The 18699-nt window shown below is 40.8% G+C and overlaps 1 protein-coding gene across 6 annotated transcripts in view; it reads left to right on the top strand.

The window, feature by feature from the left end:
• RUFY2 (RUN and FYVE domain containing 2) overlaps window positions 1-18699 on the top strand; it is a 67830-nt gene that overhangs the window by 7322 nt on the left and 41809 nt on the right. For 5 of the 6 annotated variants that reach the window (XM_053586399.1, XM_053586400.1, XM_053586397.1 and 2 more), the window contains exons 4-8: window positions 5076-5177; window positions 8619-8742; window positions 8920-8981; window positions 9542-9607; window positions 14833-14902. In XM_053586399.1, coding sequence (XP_053442374.1) covers window positions 5076-5177; window positions 8619-8742; window positions 8920-8981; window positions 9542-9607; window positions 14833-14902 — 424 coding nt within the window. The remainder of the gene's footprint in view (window positions 1-5075; window positions 5178-8618; window positions 8743-8919; window positions 8982-9541; window positions 9608-14832; window positions 14903-18699) is intronic. The other variant, XM_053586398.1, reaches the window with a different exon arrangement.

Here is an 18699-nt window from a genome sequence, read left to right on the forward strand (position 1 = left end):
AAACTCCTGGGCTCAACTGATCCTTCTGCCTCAGCCTCCTAAGTAACTGGGACTACAGATACCCACCACAGCACTTGGCTATTTTTAGAGGGGTCTTGCTCTTGCTCAGGCTGGTCTCCAGCTCCTGAGTTCAGGCAATCTACCTGCCTCAGCCTCCCAGATGCTGTACATGTTCTATGTTTAGATACATTTAAATATACAAATATTTAACCACTGTGTTACAGTTGCCTGCAGTGTTCAGTACAGTAATATGCTGTCACGTCTGTAGCCTAGGAGCAATAGGTACTTACCATATAGCCTCAGTATATAGTAGACTATACCATCTATGCTTGTGTGAGTATGATGCTTGCACAAAGATAAAATTGCCTAAGAACATATTTCTTAGAATGTATCCCCAGTAGTAAGTGATATGTGACTGTATTTTTTTTTTTTTTTGAGACAGAGTCTCATTATGTTGCCCTTGGTAGAGTGCCTTGGTGTCACAGCTCACAGCAACTTCAAACTCTTTGGCTTAAGTGATTCTCTTGCCTTAACCTCCCAAGTAGCTGGGACTATAGGCACCTGCCACAATGCCCAGGTATTTTGTTGTCGTTGTCATTGTTGTTTAGCAGGCCTGGGCCAGGTTTGAACCCACCAGACCCGATGCATGTGGCAGGTGCCCTAACCACTGAGCTATGGGCGCTGAGCCTGTATGACTCTATTTTGAGAGTCATTTTTTTTTTTTAAGATAGAGTCTCACTTTGTTGTCACTATGTCACGCTCAGTAGAGTGCTGTGATGTCACAGCTCACAGCAACCTCAAACTCTTGGGCTTAAGTGATTCTGTCATCTGAACCTCCCAAGTACCTGGGACTATTAGGCAACCCACACAATGCCTGGCTATTTTCTGTTGCAGTTGTCATTGTTGTTTAGCTGGCCTGGGCTGGTTTGAACTCACCACCCTAGGGGTATGTGGCTGGCGCTGTAACCACTGTACTATGGGTGCCCAGCTGAGAATTATTTCTTCTAAGGCAGGGGTACTCAAACTTTTTAAACAGGGGGCCATTTCACTGTCCCCTCAGACTGTTGGAGGGCCAGACTATAGTTAAAAAAAAAAAACTATGAACAAATTCCTGTGCACACTGCACATATCTTATTTTGAAGTAAAAAAAAACAAAATGGGAACATTTAGAATGAAGAACAAGTTAAGTTAAATCAACAAACTTACCAGTATTTCGATGGGAACTATGGGCCTACTTTTAGCTAATGAGATGGTCAATGTCCATAACAAGTGATGCAAGTGTGCATCAGTTAGTCTAGATCTGGTTGGAGATTTCAGATGTTTCATTCTGGAAAAAGTCTGTTCACAGACATAAGTGCTGCCAAAGATGGTTGCCATTTTGAGTGCATGGTTCCTGAGATTAGGGTATGTCTCAGAGGGGAGAGATGCATAGAAATTAGGAAGGCTGCTTGACTTGAATGCGTCTTTCAGAGAGTTACAATTCTGCAGTTCAGCCAGTTCCTTTTGGTAAATCATATCCACATTTTCAATGTCAATAGAAAATGAGTTATGGAAAAGCTGTATGTCCTGTTCATGGAGATGAAGCTCTTTAAATCTAAATTGGAACTCCTTTTGCAACTTTTCCGTTGAATCCACACGTTTTATTTGGGAATGCAACCAATGGATTTTCTGCTAACAGATTTTGAGTTGTGGGGAGATGGCAGAAATTTTCCTCCTTCACTTGTTTGATGAGGAGGCCTAATTTTACTTCAAATGATTTCACATGTGATTGCATATAACAGATGAGCTTCCCCTTTCCTTGAAGTTGCACATTGAAACTGTTGAGTAGCTCTGTTACCTCTGTCAGAAAGGCAAGGTGCCATTTCCATTCTGCATCATTGAGCTCTGGTACTTCTTTGTTTTTTGAAAGCAGAAAAACTGTAATCTGTGGAAGTAAGTCATAGAAATGTTTCAAAACTCTCCCTCTACTCAGCCAACAGACTTCTGTGTGGTATGGAACATCTTCACAGGCAACATTTAGCTCAGACAGAAATTCCTGAAATTGTCTGTGGTTTAGTGCATTACCGCTAATGAAGTTAACACAAGATTACACAAGTTAGGGTGGCGCCTGTGGCTCAGTTGGTAAGGCGCCGGCCCCATATACCAAGGGTGACGGGTTCAAACCCAGCCCCGGCAAAACTGCAACCAAAAAATAGCCGGGCGTTGTGGCGGGCGCCTGTAGTCCCAGCTACTCGGGAGGCTGAGGCAAGAGAATCGCTTAAGCCCAGGAGTTGGAGGTTGCTGTGAGCTGTGTGAGGCCATGGCACTCTACTGAGGGCCATAAAGTGAGACTCTGTCTCTACAAAAAAAAAGAAAAAGATTACACAAGTTAACACAGTTTTCATAAAAGAGTCCCACTTCAGTGATTTACTACACAGCACTTGTTGGTGGATGAGGCAGTGCATGGCTATTGGATGAGAATGGTTATGTTTGTCCATCTCTTGGTTAATGTGAGCAGTTACTCCTTTCTTAGACTCCACCATGCTAGGAGCACCATCAGTTGTCACACTGGCTAGTTTTGCCCAGTCCAGCTCCAAACTATTCATAGTTTGGCAAACCTTTTCATAAATATCCTCTCCTGTAGTTGTTCCTTTGATGCTTTGCAGTGCAATAAGCTCTTCTGTGACTTCGAAATAGTCATTTGTACCACGAATAAAAATTAGAAGTTATGCAGAATCACAAACATCATTACTTTCATTGAGTGCCAAGGAAAAATAGGAAAGTTCTTTTGCGGAGTTTTGCAAATGCTGATGCAAATTGTCTCCCATTTCTTTAATCCTTCGTGTAATTGAGGGTCCTGAAAGACTCACTGTACTAAATAAATCGGCCTTCTCTGGACACATCTCTTTGGCAACAGAAAGAAGGCATCTTTAACAAATTCTCCCTCCATGAATGGTCTCCCAGTGCATGCTGTTAGCTTGGCAACTTGAAAACTTGCTCGCAGTGATGAAGTATTTAGCTGTTTCTATTTCACAAAAGTATTTTGCTGAGTTGTCAATGTATATTTCAGTTTTAATATTTTATCTTTTCTCACTTCTCTGACCAAACAATCATATTTATCTTTATGTTGAGTTTGATGGTGTTGACGCAAATTGTATTCTTTGAACACAGATACCATATTCTGGCATATTCAAACATACAGCTCTTTCCTTGTACTACATGAAAATGTAATCATAAGTCCACTATTCTTTGAATATCCTATACTCCGAGTCAATTTTTCTCTTTCTTGATATCATTGTTTCCTAGGGATTCCAAATTGCTATTAGTAAAATACATATATATATAGCGCTCCAAAAACAATATACCAGCAATAACTTTGCCCACACAGACATATAGACTGCACTGCCCATCAGTGCAGTCTGATCAGTGTCCATCAATGCAGCCTTGCCAGTCCACATCACTTCAGCCTCGCCAGTGCCATATAGTGGAACTCCGCTTTTACCTCAGGCTCACACTGGTGTGGTGTGGGAACAGGCACCATTACAGAGCCGGTTCCTCCACCACCTTTCCAGTTCACACTACCCTGTGCAAACCGCACTGCGATCTGTGAACTCTCACAGGAATCTGATTGCATGGGTAAGAAGACTTCCTTTTTTTGGAAGAAAAAAGGCATATGTGCCTTCCCTTTTCCTGCAGTGGAATATGATCGCATGGGTCTTCTCACCGATCTCTGAGCAGTGCGAGTATGGCCCTAGCTGAACTCACACTGCTCAGAGATCGCAACAGTGTGAACCGGGGCTTACACAACACACAACATACAACATCATACACAACTGAATAGCAATCAGAATATAAATGCACTTACTGTCAGTTAAATTGGGTTTGCTACTCCTCAGCTGTCTGCAGAGCCGGATTAAGTTCCCATGGGGCCCTAGGCAGATTACCAGTTTGGGGCTCCCATGCGATAACACTGAGCACTGACCATTTGCATTAACACTGACCGCTGACCATTTGCAATAACACTGACCACTGACCATTTGCGATAACACTGACTGCTGACAATTTGCATTAATACTGAGCACTAACAATTTGCATTAACACTGAGCGCTTACAATTATCATTACCTCTGAGCTCTGACCATTTGCATTAGCACTGAGTGCTATTTGCGTTATCACTGTGATGCAACTCCCCTAGAAACCACCCCCACCAACTAACTAACTTAAAAAAAAAGGCTCTCCTAACTTCAAAAAAAGGCTCTTGTAACTTCAAAAAAAAAAAGGCGCCCCCCAATCTACAAAAAAAAGACCTCCTAACTTCAGGAAAAAAAGGTCCCCCCTTAACCGCAAAAAAAAAAAAGGCCCTACTAACTGCAAAATAAAAAAAAAAAAAGACCTCCTAACATCAATAACAAATAAATCCTAACTTGTTCTTACCTCTGTCCTTAGGCTGCAGCAGGCTTTGCACAGGCAACCTGGTGACTCCTCCGATTACACCAGAGACTGAGGAGGAGTTGAAAGACAGAGAGAAGGAGGGGAGTTGGAGAGTAGAAGGGGAGCCAGACAGTGTGGGGCACATTCCACACATGCGCACTGCAGCCCAGGATGAGTGGGCTGCTAAGCAGGACAGCAAGAACACCCGGCGGGGAGAGACAGAGAGAAGGAGCAGAGTTGGAGAGTTGGTGCACATTCCACACATGCGCACTGCGGCCCGGACAAGTCGGCTGCTAAGCAGGACAGGCAGGGTGGTAAAAATACCCAGCGGGCCCAGACAAGTTGGCTGCTAAGCAGGACAGGCAGCCATGGCAAAAACACCTGGTGGGTGGGATAAATGTCCTCGGCGGGCTGCTTGTGGCCCACTGGCTGTAGTTTGAGGACCTCTGTTCTAAGGCATAAGATGGTGGTACCTAGGTGTCCTATAGGAGCAGATTTAGCTAGCTTCCATGATTTGGCTTGTTGGCTTAAAACTATAAAAATGAAAAGAAAATCATGATAAAATGCTTCTTTTCTTTGTTAATGTGTATTTCACCAGAGAAAGAACATGCAGTCCATGACCTTTGGAATAGAGCTGTTTTCTGACTAATTGATTCTTCTCTTCAGGACACCCCTGGGTCGAGCGAGAGCCTGGCTTCGATTAGCCCTCATGCAAAAAAAAATGGCTGACTACCTTCGTTGCTTAATTATTCAGAGGGATCTCTTGAGGTTAGTATTATTAAGTTATGTTCATTTTTTATTTTTTTATTTTTTTTTCAGACAGTTTCACTTTGATGCCCTTGGTAGAGTGCCATAGCATCACAGCTCACAGCAACTTCAAACTCTTGGGCTTAAGCAATTCTTTTGCCTCAGCCTCCCGAGTAGCTGCACTACAGGTGCCCATCACAATGCCCGGCTTTTTTTTTGTTGTTACAGTTGTCATTGCTGTTTTAGCTGGCCAGGGCCGGGTTCGAACCAGCCACCCTCAATATACGGGGCCGGGACCCTACCCACTGAGCCACAGGTACCGCCCAATGTTCTTTTTTTTCTTTTTCTTTCTTTTTTTTTTTTTTTTGAGACAGAGCCTCACACTATCGCCCTGTGTAGTGTGCTGTGACGTCACAGCTCACAGCAACTTCAAACTCCTGGGCTTAAGAGATTCTCTTGCCTCAGCCTTCTTTTTTTTTTTGTAGAGACAGAGTCTCACTTTACCGCCCTCAGTAGAGTGCCATGATGTCACACAGCTCACAGCAACCTCTAGCTTTTGGGCTTACGCGATTCTCTTAGCCTCCTGAGCAGCTGGGACCGCAGGTGCCCAACACAACGCCTGGCTATTTTTTTATTGCAGTTTGGCCGAGGCCGGGCTTGAACCCACTACCCTGGGTATATGGGGCCAGCGCCCTACTCACTGAGCCACAGGCGCCACCCTCTCAGCCTTCTTTTCTTTCCTTTTTTCTTTTTTTTTTTTGAGACAGAGTCTTGCTATGTCACCCTTGGTAGAGTGCTGTGGCATCACAGCTCACAGCAACCTCAAACTCTTGGGCTTAAGCGATTCTTTTGCCTTAGGCTCCCAAGTAGCTGGGACTACAGGCACCTACCACAATGCCTGGCTATTTTATTGTTGCAGCTATAGTTATTTAGTGGGCCCTGGCCAGGTTCAACCTGCCTGCTTCAGTGTATGTGGCTGGCACCCTACCCACTGAGGATGGGTGCTGAGCCTTTTATTTATTTGTATTTTTTTTTTTGAGACAAAGTCTCAAGCTGTTGCCCTAGACAAGAGTGCTGTGGCATCATAGCTCACAGCAACCTCCAACTCGGGCTCAAGTGATCCTCTTGCCTCAGTTTTTCTATTTTTTTAGTAGAGATGGGGTCTCGCTTTTGCTCTGGCTGATCTTGAACTTGTGAGCTGAAGCAGTCCACCTGCTTTGGCCTCCCGGAGTGCTAGGATTATATGTGTCAGCCACCACTCCCAGCTGAGTTTCAGTTTTCTGAATTTTAGTTAATTTTATGGATAAAAATATGTGGTGTTAAATAGGTGGGCATTTGGCAGGTGCCTGTAATCCCAGCTACTTGGGAGGCTGAGGCACGAGAATCACTTAAGCCCAATAGTTTGAGGTTGCTTGTGAGCTGTGACAGTAATTAGGAGCTAGAATGCCACAGTTTGCTTTTTAGATCTTGAATGTCCAATACTGTTCTGACTGTATTGTGGGCATATATGTATATATTTTTTGAGATAGAATCTTACTCTGTTGACCAGACTGGAGTGCAGTGATACCATCATAGCTCACTGCCCCCTTCAGTTCTGGGCTCAAGCGATCTTCCTGGATCAGCCTTTAAAGTAGCTGGGATCATGGGTGATTGTCACCATGCCTGGCTAATTTTTTTTTTATGTTTTGTAGGGATGAGGTTCTGATATGCTGCCAAACTTCTGGCCTCAAGGGATCTTCCCACTTAGGTCTCCCAGGGTATTGAAATTACAGACCTAAGCCACCACACTTGGTTCTGAGTACAGGTTAAATTAAAGGCTAAATGTTACTACTTTCAGAACAAAGTAGTCAGTTTTATTGTTGTTGTTTTCTTTTTCTTTCTTTTTTTTTTTTTTGAGACAGAGTCTCACTCTCTTTTTGCCCCAGGCCAGAGTGCAATGGCATCATTAGAACTCACTGCAACCTCCAACTCCTGGGCTCATGTAATCTTCCTGCCTCAGCATCCTGAATAGCTCAGGCTATAGGTACATACCGCCATGGCTGATTAAGTTTTCTATTTGCTTGCTTAGGCTGGCCTCCAACTCCTGACCTTAAGTGATCCTCCCACTGTGGCCTCCCAGAGTCCTAGGATTACTAGTGGGAACCACCATACTTGGCCCAGTAGATAGTCTTATAAAGGAGTGCTCCCATGGTAGCCCTCCATCTGACCTTGTTTGTTAGAGTGCCTCTCTGATGTGGAGAATTTGGTCCTGTTTTAGGTTTTACTTTTTTGTTTGTTTGTTTGTTTGTTTTCAGACGTAAGGTCTTGCTATGCACACCCAGGGTATAGTGTAGTGGCACAATCACAGCCCATTGTAATTTCAAACTCCTGAGCTCATGAGATCCTCCTACCCCCTCAGATTCCATGTAGCTAAGACTAACCTGCCCAGATAATTTTTATTTATTTATTTTTTTGGAATCAGGACTTTGTAGACTATCTTGTTTCTTTCAGAGGTCTCTTATTTGGGCATTTTTTTTTAGAATATGGATATCCATAAGTATCTTTAATTGATGATTATCTATTAAAGGCACTTATAATACACCTATCCAATGCACTGACATGAACCTGGGCTTTGAATTGTTTCATGTATTTGCTTCCCACCTTAGTCTTTATCCCTAGGATCTTAGTGAATCCTGAGTTTGAAGATTCAACTCTAATAAAAAGTATTGTAATCACGGGCAGCGCCTGTGGCTCAAGGAGTAGGGCACTGGTCCCATATGCCGGAGGTGGTGGGTTCAAACCTAGCCCCAGCCAAAATAAAAACAAAATGTATTGTAATCACATCAGCAATAGTCACTGTCTCCTGAGAGTCAGAAATGTTCCAAACTTGGGTGTTGCCTCTTTTTCTTTTGATCTCTCTTTGCTTCTTTTCTTTTCTCTCTCAAAATTCCTTTCCACGCCTGTAATCCTAGGACTTTGGGAGGTTGAGGTGGATGGATTGCTTCAGCTCGGGAGTTCCAGACCAACCTCAGCAAGAGTGAGACACCGTCTCTACTAAAGAGTTGTGGTGGGTGCCTGTAGTTCCAGCTACTTGGGAGGCTGAGGCAAGAGGATCACTTGAGGTCAGGAGTTTGAGGTTGCTGTGAGCTATAATGATGCCCCAGCATTCTACCCAGAGCACCAGAGTGAGACTCTATCTCCAAAACAAAAAAAATTAAGAGGTGGCGCCTGTGGCTCAACGGAGTAGGGCGCCAGCCCCATATGCTGGAGGTGGCAGGTTCAAACCCAGCTCAGCCAAAAACTGCAAAAAAAAAAAAAAAAAAATTCCTTTTCTTCTTTTATGTCCTTTCTTATTTTTCTTTTAATTTTTCTATATGGACATTTAAATATCAAAAATTTAAAGATTAGGAAGATACAGTGATTTTAAAATTGAGTTTTTCAAATAAATTTGTGATTTAAAGTTTTTATTTTTAAAATTTTCAGTGAGTTCTATGAGTATCATGCACTAATGATGGAAGAAGAAGGAGCAGTAATTGTTGGGCTGCTGGTTGGCCTGAATGTGATAGATGCCAATCTGTGCGTGAAGGGAGAAGATTTAGACTCACAAGTAAGTAAAAGTGATCAGTACCAAAGCCGAGTATTTTCAGTGTGCACATTTCGCCCTTGATCCAGGTATTGTAAACAGTGCTGTCAAATACTAAAGAACAATTAAGAGTGAAATTTATTAAAGGTACTTTGATACAGTATTATCTCCTTTAAATAAAGATAACTTTATTTACTTCAGGTTGGAGTGATTGACTTTTCTATGTATTTAAAGAATGAAGAAGATATTGGAAATAAAGAAAGGTATGATTTCCATAAGTTATTTCATGTGTTTTTTTTTTTTTTTTATTAAGATAGCTCTTTACAAAGCAGTCTGGGATGCATCTGTGTATTTACAATGTGATTTTCTGTCTTCCCTATCCCGTTTCTACTTTGTTTCATTTTCACTTCCATCATACTTTACAAAGCAAATTAGGGAAAAATCACTTAGCAGAAAGAGGCTTCAATATAAAGTAGGACTTTCAGCAACACCTGTAATTACTGAGACACATTTTAATAAATGTGTTTTGAGATAAAAGAGATGAAAGCTTATATTCACATGCTTACAAGTGGTGGTTTATTTCAAGATATAATTGAACTTAAATTTAAAATACACTAATGGCATTGTTAAGTCTATTATTTGCAAGCAATTTATCCAACAAAGGTTATAGTTAGTCAGTGGAGAGCTTACATGCATTTTTAAAGGAAGATAATGTTATTTTGCCATTATGGTTTTACAACAATTTTAGATGACTTAAATATTTGTTTTGAATCTGATAAGTACCTTTCAACTAGTACAAAGCTACTTTTTTCTTCCTTTATAGGAATGTTCAAATTGCTGCCATATTAGACCAAAAGAATTATGTTGAAGAATTAAATAGACAACTGAAGTAAGTATTTTAGATATTTAGCACAGTTTGTCTTAGATTTTTGTTTTTCTTCCCTTCATTTCAGCTTAATCCCATTCTTTTCTTCTGAGTACCTTTGAGGGATTGAGGGGATAGACAGAACATAGAAATGAAGAATACTGAGAATTATTGGGGATAATTAATTTTCAGCAGAAAATGAGAGTCAGTTTTTTAAAATAGAATCTTCATGGAATTTAATTAAAAGGTTAAAATTATAACCGTTCTTTTAAGGTGGAAGTTTATGTTATTTTGATGCTTTAAAAATCCATTTCTCCTACTTTAAAGGGCTTCATGTGTAAATGTGGCTGTCATCTTCTATGGTGGAAGTTTTCTCCTTACAAGGTCAACTGGTCATTGAAGCCATCAGTGAAAACTATCTGAGAAGAGTGTCTGAGATCTGTATGTAAAATAGTATAGTGCAGTCATTATAGAAGTATGATGTAGCTGGGACTACAGGCACCTGCCACAACGCCTGACTATTTTTTGTTGCAGTTTGGCCGGGGCCGGGTTTGTACCCGCTACCCTCGGTATATGGGGCCGGCACCCTACCCACTGAGCTAGGGGCACCTCCCTTAGACGTTATTATTAATAAGATTTTTTAGTGCTCGTCCTCAAAATCCACTGTGTATTTTAGCTTTATATCACATTTGAATTTGGATTAGATACATTTTAAGTGCTTAATAGCCACCTGTGGCTCATGGCTACCATGCTAGACAGCACAGGTATATTGAATAATATTTGCTACATAATTAGAAATGAATGGACTGTTCTTACTAATTAAATTTAATGATTAAGGCTGAGTATGAGGCTGACTATGGCTCATGCCTATAGTCTTAGCACTGTGGGAGGCTGAGGTAGAGGATTGCTTGAGCTCAGGAGTTCAAGATTAGCCTGAAGAAAAGTGAGGCCCCATCTCTACTAAAAACAGAAAAAATTAGCGAGGCATCAGGGCATATGCTTGTAGTCTCAGCTACTCAGGAGGCTGAGGCAGAAGAATTCTTGAGCCCAGGAGTTTGAGGTTGCTATGAGCAAGGCTGACACTCAGGCACTATAACTTGGGCAACAGAGTCAGATCGTCTCCAAAAAAAAAAGAAAAAAATTAATGATTAGTAAAAATGGCTATGTCTGGGTAATAGGATTATGGATAATTATTATTTTTTTTGGCGGGGGCGGTAGACAGAGTCTCAAGCTGTCACCCTGGGTAGAGTGCTGTGGTGTCATAGCTCACAGCAACCTCCAACTTTTGGGCTCAAGCGATTCTCCTGCCCCAGCCTCCCAAGTAGCTGGGACCACAGGCACCTGCTACGATGCCTGGCAGTTTTTTCTTTGTTGTAGTTGTCATTGTTTTCCGGCAGGCCTGGACCGGGTTCGAACCTGCCAGCCTCTGTGTATGTGGCCAGCACCCTACCCACTGACCTGTGGGCACTGCCCAGGATTATGGATAATTTTTATTTTACTCTTTATGCTTTTCTATATTTTCTGAGTTCACTCATCAAACATGTATTACAATCAGAAAATGTAATTAAACATTTTCCTTTATTTATTTTGAGACAGAGTCTCACTTTGTCACCCTGGGTAGAATGCCATGGCATCATCATAGCTCACAGCAACCTCAAATCTTTGAGCTCAAGTGATCCTCTTGCCTCAGCCTCCTGAGTACCTGGGACTACAGGCGCCCGCCACAGTGCATGGCTGTTTTTAGAGACGGGGTCCTCACTCATGCTGAGGCTGGTCTCCAACTTCTAAGCTCAAGGAATCCTCCCACCTCAGCCTCCTAGAGTGCTGAGATTCCAGGTGTGACCACCATGCCCTGCCCCCTTCTGATCTTGATCTATCTAGTTTCCCTCTTCACAAGTAATTAATATATTAAGTAATTATGTATGCCTCCAGAGCTACTTTATGCTAATAAGCAAGAATATGTGTATCTATTCTGGTACCTCCCCCCCTTCCCCTTGTTTTTGCATATAGAGTAGCATGTTTTTACACTGCTATCTACTTTAGCATTTTCACTCAACATTTTTTCTTAGTGTCTATTCTCTGCTCCAATTATTAACCAGGCCAGACCCTGCTTAGTTTCCCAGACGAGACTGGGTATGTTCAGGGTGGTTTGGCCATAGACCTTGTTGTCTATTCTCTTAAGTTCAAAATAGTTTTCTCATTCTCAGTCTTTTAAATCATGTATATTAGTCAGTTATAGTCATATTAGTGTCTTAATTTTGTATACCTTATATTACATTTTTTTTTAAAATTTTTTAACTCAGGGCAGAGTACTTTCCAAGTAATGTATACCTAATATTTTAAAAATGTTCCCTTGTTTTTTCTACTAAAGAATAGTTATTGTACATTTAGAATATTTCAACAATATAGAAACAGATGCAGGAAAAATATTCATGTATTATTCCTCACTTAAAGAAAATAATTATTGAGGGTTTATTGTTTTTACAGTACTTTTTTGGTGATTATGGATTTTCACACAAAGATAAGGCAAATATTATTATACACTTTTATAGAAAAGACACTGAATCTTAGAAAGGTTATAATTTTGAAGGTGACAGAATTAGAAGGTGGAAAAGCAGGATTCATGACCTTGGTCTTTCATCTCTCAGACTTGTACTTGTCTATCTCACTATCAGTACATCGGGTGTTATTTGTGAAAAATTCAATCTGTTTACCTAAGAGCAATTATATTTAAAAAATGATTTTAATATGATTGGAAAAACATTTTCTTGTTTCACCAGTTAAACTTGTTTCTGATGCTGGTATAAAATTTGTTACATATTGCTGATTCTTCAATAATACACTATATACAACATATTACATTTTATTAGAAAAAGTTTGAGACAATGGTATCAAGTAGGCTTTAGAGAACAGACTTAATGTACAATAATGTCTAGTTTTTTTTTTTTTTTTTTTTTTTTTAGAGACAGAGTCTCACTTTATTGCCCTTGGTAGAGTGCTACGGCATCATAGCTCACAGCAACCTCTAACTCCTGGGCTTAAGTGATTCTCTTGCCTCAGCCTCCCAAGTAGCTGGGACTACAGGTGCCTGCCACAACACCCAGCTTTTTTAATCTTTTTATTTTACTTTATTTTATTTTTGAGACAGTCTCACTCTGTTGCCCCCTGTTGTGGTGTCACAGCTCATAGCAAACGCAAACTCTTGGGCTCAAGCGATTCTCTTGTCTCAGTTTCCCAAGTAGCTGGGACTGCAGGTGCCTATTTTTAGAGACAGGGTCTTGCTCTTGCTCAGGCTGGTCTCAAACCTGTGAGCTCAAGCGATCCACCTGCCTTGGCCTCCTAGAGTGCTAGAATTATAGGAGTGAGCCGCCATGCCTGCTGAATAATGTCTAATCTTGATTTATTTAAACAAAAATGCAAAAGTAGGTGTGTTCATGTGGTATAACCTGACTTTTGACTGTTTTTTTTTTTTTTTGTAGAGACAGAGTTTCACTTTAGGGCCCTGGGTAGAGTGCCGTGGCATCACACAGCTCACAGCAACCTCCAACTCCTGGGCTTAAGCAATTCTCTTGCCTCAGCCTCCCGAGCAGCTGGGACTACAGGCGCCCACCACAACGCCCAGCTATTTTTTGTTGCAGTTTGGCCGGGGCCGGGTTTGAACCTGCCACCCTCGGTATATGGGGACTGAGCCACAGGTGCCGCCCTTGACTGTTTTTTTGAAAGATGGGAAATTTAGCTGCCAAGTACCTAATGCTAGCTATCTGATGATGGATATCTTATATTTTTATTTCTCAAAGCACTGGTGAATGGTGAATTTCTAGGTCTCTAAGTTATTATAAAAAATGAAGAGGGGAACAAGATGGGGTTTGAATTAAAGACCATTGTTTATATGCTTCATCAAGCCACATAATTATAAAGTGGATATTTAGAGTTTATGCTTTTAAAAATAATTCAAAATATAAGTCCAGGCATGGTGGGCTTATACCTATAATCTTAGCACTCTGGGAGGCTGGGGTGGCTGGATCATCTGAGGTCAGGAGTTTGAGACCAGCCTGAGGAAAGTGAGACTCTGTCTCTAATAAAAAATAGAAAAACTAGCCAGGTGTTAATGGCTGGTGCTTGTAGTCCCAGCTGCTAGGGAGGCTAAGACAAGAGGACCGCTTGAGCCCAAGAGTTTGAGGTTACTGTGAGCTATGATGCTATGGCACTCTACCAGGGAGTACAAAATGAGATTCTGTCTCAAAAAAAAAAAACAAAAAACAAAAAAGTAAATCAGGCTGGGCACAGTGGCTTGCGCCTATAATCCTAACACTCTGGGAGGCTGAGGCAGGTGCATTGCTTTAGCTCACTAGTTTGAGACCAGCCTGAGCAAAAAGCAAGACTTGTCTCTACTAAAAATAGAAAACAAAAACAAAAACAAAAAAACTGAGGTGAGAGGATCATTTGAACCCAAGAGTTGGAGGTTGCTGTGAGCTATGACACCACAGTACTCTACCCAGGGCGACAGCTTGAGACTCTGTCTCAAAAAAAAAAAATAAAGGGCAATGCCTGTAGCTCATTGGGTAAGGTGCTGGCCACATATAATGAGGCTGGTAGGTTTGAACCCGGCCTGAGCCAGCTAAAACAACAATGACAACTGCAACCCAAAAATAGCTGGGTGTTGTGGCAGGCACTTGTAATCCCTGTTACTTGGGAAGCTGAGGCAAGAGAATCGTCTAAGCCAGCGGTTCTCAATCTGTGGGTTGCACCCCACAGGAACTGTATTAAAGGGCCATGGCATTAGGAAGTTTGAGAACCACTGGCTTAAGCCCAAGAGGTTGGAGGTTGCTGTGAGGTGTGACGCTATGGCACTCTACCCAGGGCGATAGCTTGAGACTCTGTCTCAAAAAAATACATATATATACATATTTTAAAATATAATTTAAATAATATTTAGTAATCTTTGTGTGGGATTTCCCTTCCATTTAATTATCAGTTAAATGTAAGAAAGACCCTAAAAAGACAATAAAAAATGAGTAGCATCAAATGGAATTTCAAAAGAAATACTGATTCTTTTCCTGTACTTTTCATTATACTCCTAGCCGAATTATGTTATGTTATGTTATGTTTTGTTATGTTTTCTACCCTCAGAAATTTGGACTGGACCATTGGTGCATGTCTGTCAATATAATGAGTTTAGGTTAATGTATCTTTTCTTGCCTTTGTTAGTTTGTGTGATTTTGAACAAGTTTTTTCTTTATTAATTTCAGCAGCACAGTCAGCAGCCTCCATTCAAGAGTCGATTCATTAGAAAAGTCCAATACTAAGCTGATTGAAGAGGTACTGTCACCCAGTAATGGACGTATTTTATGGATCTAGTGTTTGTAATCTCTTTCCATTTTAAGTATGAATAAATGAAGTATCTACACACACATACATACATGCTTTCCTCATTAGATGGAATACTTGTAATATAGTTGTAATTCATTATATAAGTTCTAGAGAAAGCACATATTCTTAGACAAATTTTCAGTTGTGTGAATCTATATCGGAGATACTCAAATTCTAAAAAAGAGCCCCAGCAATGAAACCCAAACTCTTTTGTGGATAAACTGTAATTCTCATTTTTAAATCTGGATTTATTTACCTTGTGGAATCACCTATAGTCAGAAATTCTTGGGCTGTGTGTGGTGGCTCACACCTGTAATCTCAGCACTCTGGGAGGCCAAGGGTGGGTAGATTGCTTGTGCTTAGGAGTTTGAGATCAGCCTGAGCAAGAGCAAGAGCAAGAGCCTGTTTCTAAAAATAGCTGGGCATTGTGGCAGGTGCCTGTAGTCCCAGCTACTCGGGAGGGTGAGGCACGAGGATCACTTGAACCCAAGAGTTTGAGGTTGCTGTGAGCTATGATACCACAGCACTTTATCCAGGGTGACAAAGTGAGACTCTGTCTCAAAAAAAAAAAAAATTCTTATTAAAATAATACTGCTGGGTGGTACCCAAAGCTCAGTGAGTAGGGCACCAGCCACATACACCCAGGCTGGCGGGTTCGAACCCTGCCAGGGCCAGCTAAAACACTAATGACAACAGCAACAAAAAAATAGCTGGGCGTTGTAGTGGACGACAATAGTCCCAGCTACTTGGGAGGCTGAGGCAAGGGAATTGCTTAAGCCCAGGAGTTTGAGGTTGCTGTGAGCTGTAACGCCACAACACTACTGAGGGTGACATAATGAGACAATGTCTCAAAAAAAAAAAAAAAAAATTTTTTTTTTTAAAATAAAATAATACTGTCCTTCTTGTTGCCTAGTCAGATTACTTTTTTTAGAAGCATCCCTGCGTGATCACATTTGCCCATTCTTTACCCTCCCACATGTAAAATCCCAGGTGCTCTTGGTTTCTTGCATTGTAAAAGTGGCGATCTGGTGGTCCCAGAGCTCATTCGAAGAATAACCAGAAATTTATCTCAGCTCCGTTTTTTTGTTTTGTTTTGTTTTTTTTATTGTTGGGGATTCATTGAGGGTACAGTAAGCCAGGTTACACTGATTGCAATTGTTAGGTAAAGTCCCTCTTGCAATCATGTCTTGCCCCCATAAAGTGTGACACACACCAAGGCCCCACCCCCCTCCCTCCTTCCCTCTTTCTGCTTTTCCTCCCCCCCCATAACCTTAATTGTCATTAATTGTCCTCATATCAAAATTGAGTACATAGGATTCACGCTTCTCCATTCTTGTGATGCTTTACTAAGAATAATGTCTTCCACTTCCTTCCAGGTTAATACGAAGGATGTAAAGTCTCCATTTTTTTTAATGGCTGAATAGTATTCCATGGTATACATATACCACAGCTTGTTAATCCATTCCTGGGTTGGTGGGCATTTAGGCTGTTTCCACATTTTGGCGATTGTAAATTGAGCTGCAATAAACAGTCTAGTACAAGTGTCCTTATGATAAAAAGATTTTTTTCCTTCTGGGTAGATGCCCAGTAATGGGATTGCAGGATCAAATGGGAGGTCTAGCTTGAGTGCTTTGAGGTTTCTCCATACTTCCTTCCAGAAAGGTTGTACTAGTTTGCAGTCCCACCGGCAGTGTAAAAGTGTTCCCTTCTCTCCACATCCACGCCAGCATCTGCAGTTTTGAGATTTTGTGATGTGGGCCATTCTCACTGGGGTTAGATGAAATCTCAGGGTTGTTTTGATTTGCATTTCTCTAATATATAGAGATGATGAACATTTTTTCATGTGTTTGTTACCATTCGTCTGTCATCTTTAGAGAAGGTTCTATTCATGTCTCTTGCCCATTGATATATGGGATTGTTGGCTTTTTCACGTGGATTAATTTGAGTTCTCTATAGATCCTAGTTATCAAGCTTTTGTCTGATTGAAAATATGCAAATATCCTTTCCCATTGTGTAGGTTGTCTCTTTGCTTTGGTTATTGTCTCCTTAGCTGTACAGAAGCTTTTTAGTTTAATGAAGTCCCATTTGTTTATTTTTGTTGCAATTGCCATGGCTGTCTTCTTCATGAAGTCTTTCCCCAGGCCAATATCTTCCAGTGTTTGTCCTATGCTTTCTTTGAGGATTTTTATTGTTTCATGCCTTAAATTTAAGTCCTTTATCCATTTTGAATCAATTTTTGTGAGCGGGGAAAGGTGTGGGTCCAGTTTCAGTCTTTTACATGTAGACATCCAGTTCTCCCAACACCATTTATTGAATAGGGAGTCTTTCCCCCAAGGTATGTTCTCGTTTGGTTTATCGAAGATTAGTTGGTTGTAAGATGTTAGTTTCATTTCTTGGTTTTCAATTCGATTCCAAGTGTCTATGTCTCTGTTTTTGTGCCAGTACCATGCTGTCTTGACCACTATGGCTTTGTAGTACAGTCTAAAATCTGGTATGCTGATGCCCCCAGCTTTATTTTTATTACTAAGAACTGCCTTAGCTATACGGGGTTTTTTCCAGTTCCATACAAAACGCAGAATCATTTTCTCCAAATCTTAAAAGTACGATGTTGGTATTTTGATAGGAATGGCATTGAATAGGTAGATTGCTTTGGGAAGTATAGACATTTTAACAATGTTGATTCTTTCCATCCATGAGCATGGTATGTTCTTCCATTTGTTAATGTCCTCTGCTATTTCCTTTCTGAGGATTTTGTAATTTTCTTTATAGAGGTCCTTCACCTCCTTCGTTAGGTATATTCCTAGGTATTTCATTTTCTTTCAAACTATGGTGAAGGGAGTTGTGTCCTTAATTAGCTTCTCATCTTGACTGTTATTAGTGTATACAAAGGCTACTGACTTGTGGACATTGATTTTATATCCTGAAACATTACTGTAGTTTTTGATGACTTCTAGGAGTCTTGTGGTTGAGTCTTTGGGGTTCTCTAAGTATAAGATCATGTCGTCAGCAAAGGGGGAGAGTTTGACCTCCTCTGCTCCCATTTGGATTCCCTTTATTTCCTTGTCTTGCCTAATTGTATTGGCTAGAACTTCCAGCACTACGTTGAATAGTAAAGGTGACAGAGGACAACCTTGTCTGGTTCTAGTTCTAAGAGGAAAAGCTTTCAGTTTTACTCCATTCAGTAAAATATTAGCTGTGGGTTTGTCATAGAGAGCTTCAATCAGTTTTAGAAATGTGCCACCTATGCCTATACTCTTCAGTGTTCTAATTAGAAAAGGATGCTGGATTTTATCAAATGCTTTTTCTGTATCTATTGAGAGGATCATGTGATCTTTATTTTTGCCTCTGTTAATATGGTGGATAACGTTTATGGACTTGCGTATGTTAAACCAGCCTTGCATCCCTGGGATGAAGCCTACTTGATCATGATGAATGACTTTTTTGATGATAAGCTGTAATCTATTGGCTTGCATCTATATTCATGAGTGAGATTGGTCTGAAATTCTCCTTTTTGTTTGGGTCTTTTCCTGGTTTTGGTATCAGGGTGATGTTTGCTTCATAGAATGTGTTGGGGAAGATTCCTTCTTCCTCAATTTTTTGGAATAATTTCTGCAGTACAGGAATAAGCTCTTCCTTGAAGGTTTGATAGAATTCTGGTGTGAAGCCATCTGGACCAGGGCATTTTTTGGTTGGAAGATTTTTTATTCTTTCTTTGATCTCAGTGCTTGAAATTGGTCTGTTCAGGA

The sequence above is a fragment of the Nycticebus coucang genome, chromosome 3 (assembly GCF_027406575.1).
Source record: "Nycticebus coucang isolate mNycCou1 chromosome 3, mNycCou1.pri, whole genome shotgun sequence".
In the NCBI taxonomy this organism is placed as follows: Eukaryota; Metazoa; Chordata; class Mammalia; order Primates; family Lorisidae; genus Nycticebus; species Nycticebus coucang.